Source organism: Saccopteryx bilineata, chromosome X (assembly GCF_036850765.1).
Source record: "Saccopteryx bilineata isolate mSacBil1 chromosome X, mSacBil1_pri_phased_curated, whole genome shotgun sequence".
Lineage (NCBI taxonomy): Eukaryota > Metazoa > Chordata > Mammalia > Chiroptera > Emballonuridae > Saccopteryx > Saccopteryx bilineata.
In genome coordinates, this window is record NC_089502.1 from 77,274,780 (window position 1) to 77,279,396 (window position 4,617).

General features: G+C 61.6%; 1 protein-coding gene across 1 annotated transcript; it reads right to left on the bottom strand.

Moving 5' to 3' along the window:
• Positions 1-1,907: 1,907 nt before the first annotated feature.
• Positions 1,908-3,239, bottom strand: LOC136317704 (uncharacterized protein CXorf49 homolog). Its single transcript, XM_066250484.1, has one exon. It carries the CDS (start codon positions 3,237-3,239, stop codon positions 1,908-1,910), a length of 1,332 nt encoding a protein of 443 aa, XP_066106581.1.
• Between the last annotated feature and the right edge of the window lie 1,378 nt (positions 3,240-4,617).

A 4,617-nucleotide genomic window follows, 5' to 3' on the forward strand; every position in this document is an offset into this window, starting at 1 on the left:
ACGTTTCTGGAACTCGTCAACCAGGAACTGCAAGGCCACTGAAACGCAGAGAGGCGTGAGCGGGTGCCCCAGACAGGGACAGACGGGCCCGTCCCCTTCACCATGGGGGACAGACGTGCCCTGCAACCTGAAACACCCCTGCGGTCCTTACTCAAGGAGCCCTGGGCCTGACTCACTCAGCCACCTCCTGACAGAAATGAGCAAATGGTTTCCAAAGAGGAAAAAAGGCCCAGCAGCGCTCAAGCTTGGGGGCATGTCAGAACAGTTGGGAACTGGTCAAAGAAACAACCCCACAGAGGTCACACCAAGCAGTCCTCGAAGGGAAGGGCAATGAGGCCGCTCTTAACGTCCTGAGAGAAGGAGACCTCTAGGACCGGTTCTGGTGGGCTAAGTGTACTCGCAATGCCAACCACACTTTCCTCTTTGTCCACATACCGGGCGTGCTAGTTCCCCTCCCCGTAGGAACAACAGTTCCTGTGAGGCCACCTGCACCTGCAGCCCGCCCCAACCCCATGCTAAGACCCCACAGTCTGCTCCTGCCCCTGCCCCGGCCAGAGGTTCCTCATACCGACTTGGTGTCTGAGGTTCTCGACTTCTCTCTGTAGCTCAGGGCACTGGACCAGAGGACAGCGGAGAAAAAGATGTGATGAATATACTCAGGCCTCCTCGCCCCTCGATGCCTCAGCCTCCCCCCACCCCGGAGGCTAGATGGGCACGGGTTCCTCCGTGGAAAAAAGAGGCCCGCTCCCTCCGTGAGAAGAGGACCGGAGGGGTGTGTGTGTGTGTGTGTGTGTGTGTGTGTGTGAGAGAGAGAGAGAGAGAGAGAGAGAAAGACGGACACAGGTCAGTTTAATCCGGACACGGATCCAGTTGTCTAGTTTGGGCTGGCATTTATAGGAGGCAGAAGATTACCCGAGGACAAGCCTCTGCTCCAGGTGGTTGTTGCCAACTTTCTGGAGTTGGAGTACCTTCAAGTAGGTCCTGGTCACCTGACAGGGAAAGAACACACAAGCCGGCTTCCACAGCTCCCAAGGAGGGGAAAGGGCTAAGCAGGGTCTAAAGTGAGGCAGCACCACCCTCTGCTGGCAACCACTCGCCCCTGCTCTGCCCAGCCAGCCACGCCACCTTGTCTCTGGGCCTACCTCCCCTGTTATGGTTCCCTGGGGGCAGGCCATCCACAACCGTGGTCCCCCAGAGCGCATGCAGCTCTGGGCTGGACACTGGCCGAGCTGCAGCCACAAGCATCCCCTGGGACAAGCCCTGTGCCCCAACGGGACTTAGCAGAAAAGGCCCCGTTCTGCTGAATCTCTCTGTCTGGGGTTGCAGTTTGAGGCACTGACGAGAATCACCCCTGCGCACCCACCCACCCCATGCAGAGAATGAGGTGACTGGGTGCGTTTCTGCGGGAGAAGCTGTCCGGTTCGGCAGGGAGGCAAGGAGCAGGGCTGAGCGCCGGGCTGGGGCAGGGAGAGTCAGGGCCAGGGCCAGGGCCAGAGTTTTCTCTCCCTGCCCCCTCTCCCATCCACCCCACTCCCAGCCAACGATGACGATGCCCGGGACTCACAGTCGGGTGCGGGCACCCTGGGCAGGACCTCTCCTTGGCTCATGGCCAAGGGCTGCGAGTGTCCTGGAAGCTGAGGGGCTCTGATGTTGATGTCGCCAATGTCGCCACTGTCTCCTTCTCTATGACGCCCAAAAGGACATGAAGGCCCCGGCCTGTGTGTCAGGGGCTAAGAAAAAGAGTTCTCACCGGTTTGGACTCGGGCTGTGTCCCGGTGGTGCGCGTGGACGTTTGTGTGCCCACGCGCACCTGTGCTTAAGGGCTGGGGTGCGGCAGGGAATCGGAAAGGCAGTTCTTTGGCTGACTTTCTCCCTGGGTCGGCCTGGAGCCAGGAGGCCATGCTGCATTAGGCAGAGTAGTGGGGCCCAGTGACAGGCCCTCGAGGGATGGGACAGCCAGGGGGAGCAGGGGTCGAGGTGTGCAGGGAGGGGCGCAGCCTGATACTCACTGGGCTCTTTGGGCCGGTGTCTCTCTTCTGGTCCTTATCTTCTCCCACCAACGGCTCCGACCCCCTCTTCCTCCTGGCCAGAGATTTCTGCCCAGCGCCCTTGTGCTTGGACTGTTTGGTGCCCACAGGGAGGTAGGGGTTCCTCCTGTCCTTCCGGGGCAGCGGAGCACCGGAGATAGGGGGGAAGGTGCCTGATTGCGTGGTAGCCACCGAGCCTCTCTGCGCCCAGGAAAGGAAGGGACCTGCGGGGGCAAGTCTTGCAGGGCCCCCTGAGAATCTATTCTCCTGGGCCGCTTTCCGTCTAAGAGGGGCCTCGGGCAGGGCCCCCGCAGGGGCAGCTGCAGGCAGGTAGCTGGTACTGCTGGCCGTCTTCCCCTGGGCCACACTTGGCTTCCTGGAGAACACGTCCAGCTCTCGGAGGGACGGACTGTCTGCGCCAGGCGCGGGTCGTCGGGGAGCAGAGGGCGGGAGCGAGCTCGGCATGGACGGGAGCTCCTCCCTGACAGCGCTGCACAGCTGTCTGGCTGCGCCTTGGGGACTGAGCGGTGTGAGCAGGGCTCCTCCCTTGCAGCGGTTGCTGACGCTGACCTTTTTCACGGGCACGACCGGGAACTCGTCTGATGACTCGGAGTCGGAGGGCCAGTAGCCCACGTCCCCCGCGGAGAACTGCTGCCCAGCCCCAGCCCCAGCCCCAGTGACTTGGGAGCTGCCTTTAGTGCCGCCGACCCCTCTTTTGGGGCTGCCCCAGGCGCGGTCCACCTCGGGCGACCTGAACCGGAGCAAGGTGGCGGGCGCCAGCGGGGATCTCGCCAGGCCACCGGCCCACACACCACTGCCACGGGCCCCCGGATGCTGGCCCGCCCAGTCGGCAGGCCCTACGGAGCCACCGCTCTCCGGGGAGGGGTACCTGTGGACGCGCAGGTCACCCCGGTCAGTCAGCTGCTGCAGGATGGTCATGGCGGCCTCGTTGCCCAGGTGATACAGGTCGCGCCCGTCCACGTCAGCCGGGGTGCTGGGGCGGCCTTCGCGGCCCTTCAGAACTGGACTTCCCGCCCCCGCCACTTCTGGGTCGGACTTGGGGCCCTCGGTGCCCGGGGACCCGCCCTCATCGTCCTCACTGTTCCCCGGAGTGTCCAAGACAAGGAGGCCTAGTATGCGGGCCCACTGCCCGCCCTCGGCGTCGGCCTCTGCCTCCAAAACAGAGCCCTCATCCTTGGCGGAGGAGCTCATGTCACCGAGTGCCAAGAGCTCAGCTCAGGGGAGAGGATGGCCTCGGGCACGGCGGAGGTGGTGGCGGGCGGGAGCGCCGAGACCTGTGGGAGCCGTCTGTCAGCACAGGCGAAGCGCTGGTTTGCGTCCAACAGGGCACGATTCCCACGCACCTTCTCGCCTTCGACGCTGCGTGCGGCTCCTCATTGGTCCACCTCCTCCACCAATCGACATGCCCCTTGTAGGCCAGTCACTCGAAGTGCTAACCAATAGGGACTCTGGTTGCTCTCCACCCCTAAGCCCTACCCCGCTGCAGCGGAAGTTGGAAGCCGTTCTGGCGGAAGAACGTAGGAACGTGGTCCTTGATCCGGGCCTTGGGTCTGTCCTCTCACCGTTCCTGTCCCGCCTCCCTAGACGGGCACCTACTCTCCAACTAGTCCCAGCGCTGAGCCTCCTTTCCCATGTACACAGCGGGGAGATAGCGCCACCTGTCTGGGAGCGGCCGCAGGGGCTGTTAGGGGGTGGGACGTCTGATGCACGAGAGACACCTAGCGTAAAAGGGGTCTGCCAGCCACTGTTCCATGACACTTAGGACTCAATAGGAAAATGGGCACCGGATGCCTGTGCCTCAATGGAGTAGGGTCAGTGTAATTTGCCCTTAAAGGGCCAGAGAACAGTCATTGTCGTATTGAACCGCTGGAGAGTCTCTGTCGCAACTCCGCGACCGTGACGATGAGCAGTTAAACAACCCGTGGCTTTGTGCTCAGGTTGCTTTATTGGCTGGCCGCTTCGGCAGACAGGCTGGGCTTTGCCCCCTCCCTCGGATGCTTGCCATCACTGACCCTGGAGGTTCGAAGTAAAACCATAAATCAATTTCCACACACTAGGATTGTAACAAGGAGGTCTAGTTGAGACTCGTGCACACGGCCTCACACGTTCTTTTGACTGGGGCGTTTTAACCTACTGGATGCTCACGGCACGTTGCGTTCACCCATTTCCTTTCCAACGGGGATTTCTAGTGTTCCGGTCTTCCCCACCACCGGCACCCTGGTGCATGTGTCCCGGTACACTACATGCACAATGTGTCTGCAGAAGATGTGTCCTGCGGCGGACACCTGCTATTGCCTTAGACTAGGAAGGAGCTCAACCGTTCCCAGGATGGGAGAGTTTAGGAGCAGGCCGGCGCTTTGCCCACTGCCTCTCCCTCCTGCATCCTACTCTGGCTGATCTCCAACAGAAGCCTGGGCTGTCTGCACGCCTCTTGCTCCAGGCAGCTCAGAGACTCAGTTTTTCTGGGCCTCGTGGAGGTTACAGAGCAGGGAGATCCTGCGCACTCTAAATCCTTGCTCATGTTCCTCAGGTGTGCCTCCCACAATCCCTGCTTGCGTGCTGATAATGT

What these genes read in the sequence shown, in the direction of transcription:
- LOC136317704 (XM_066250484.1), bottom strand. Translation starts at nt 3,239, where the DNA reads ATGAGCTCCTCCGCCAAGGATGAGGGCTCTGTTTTGGAGGCAGAGGCC.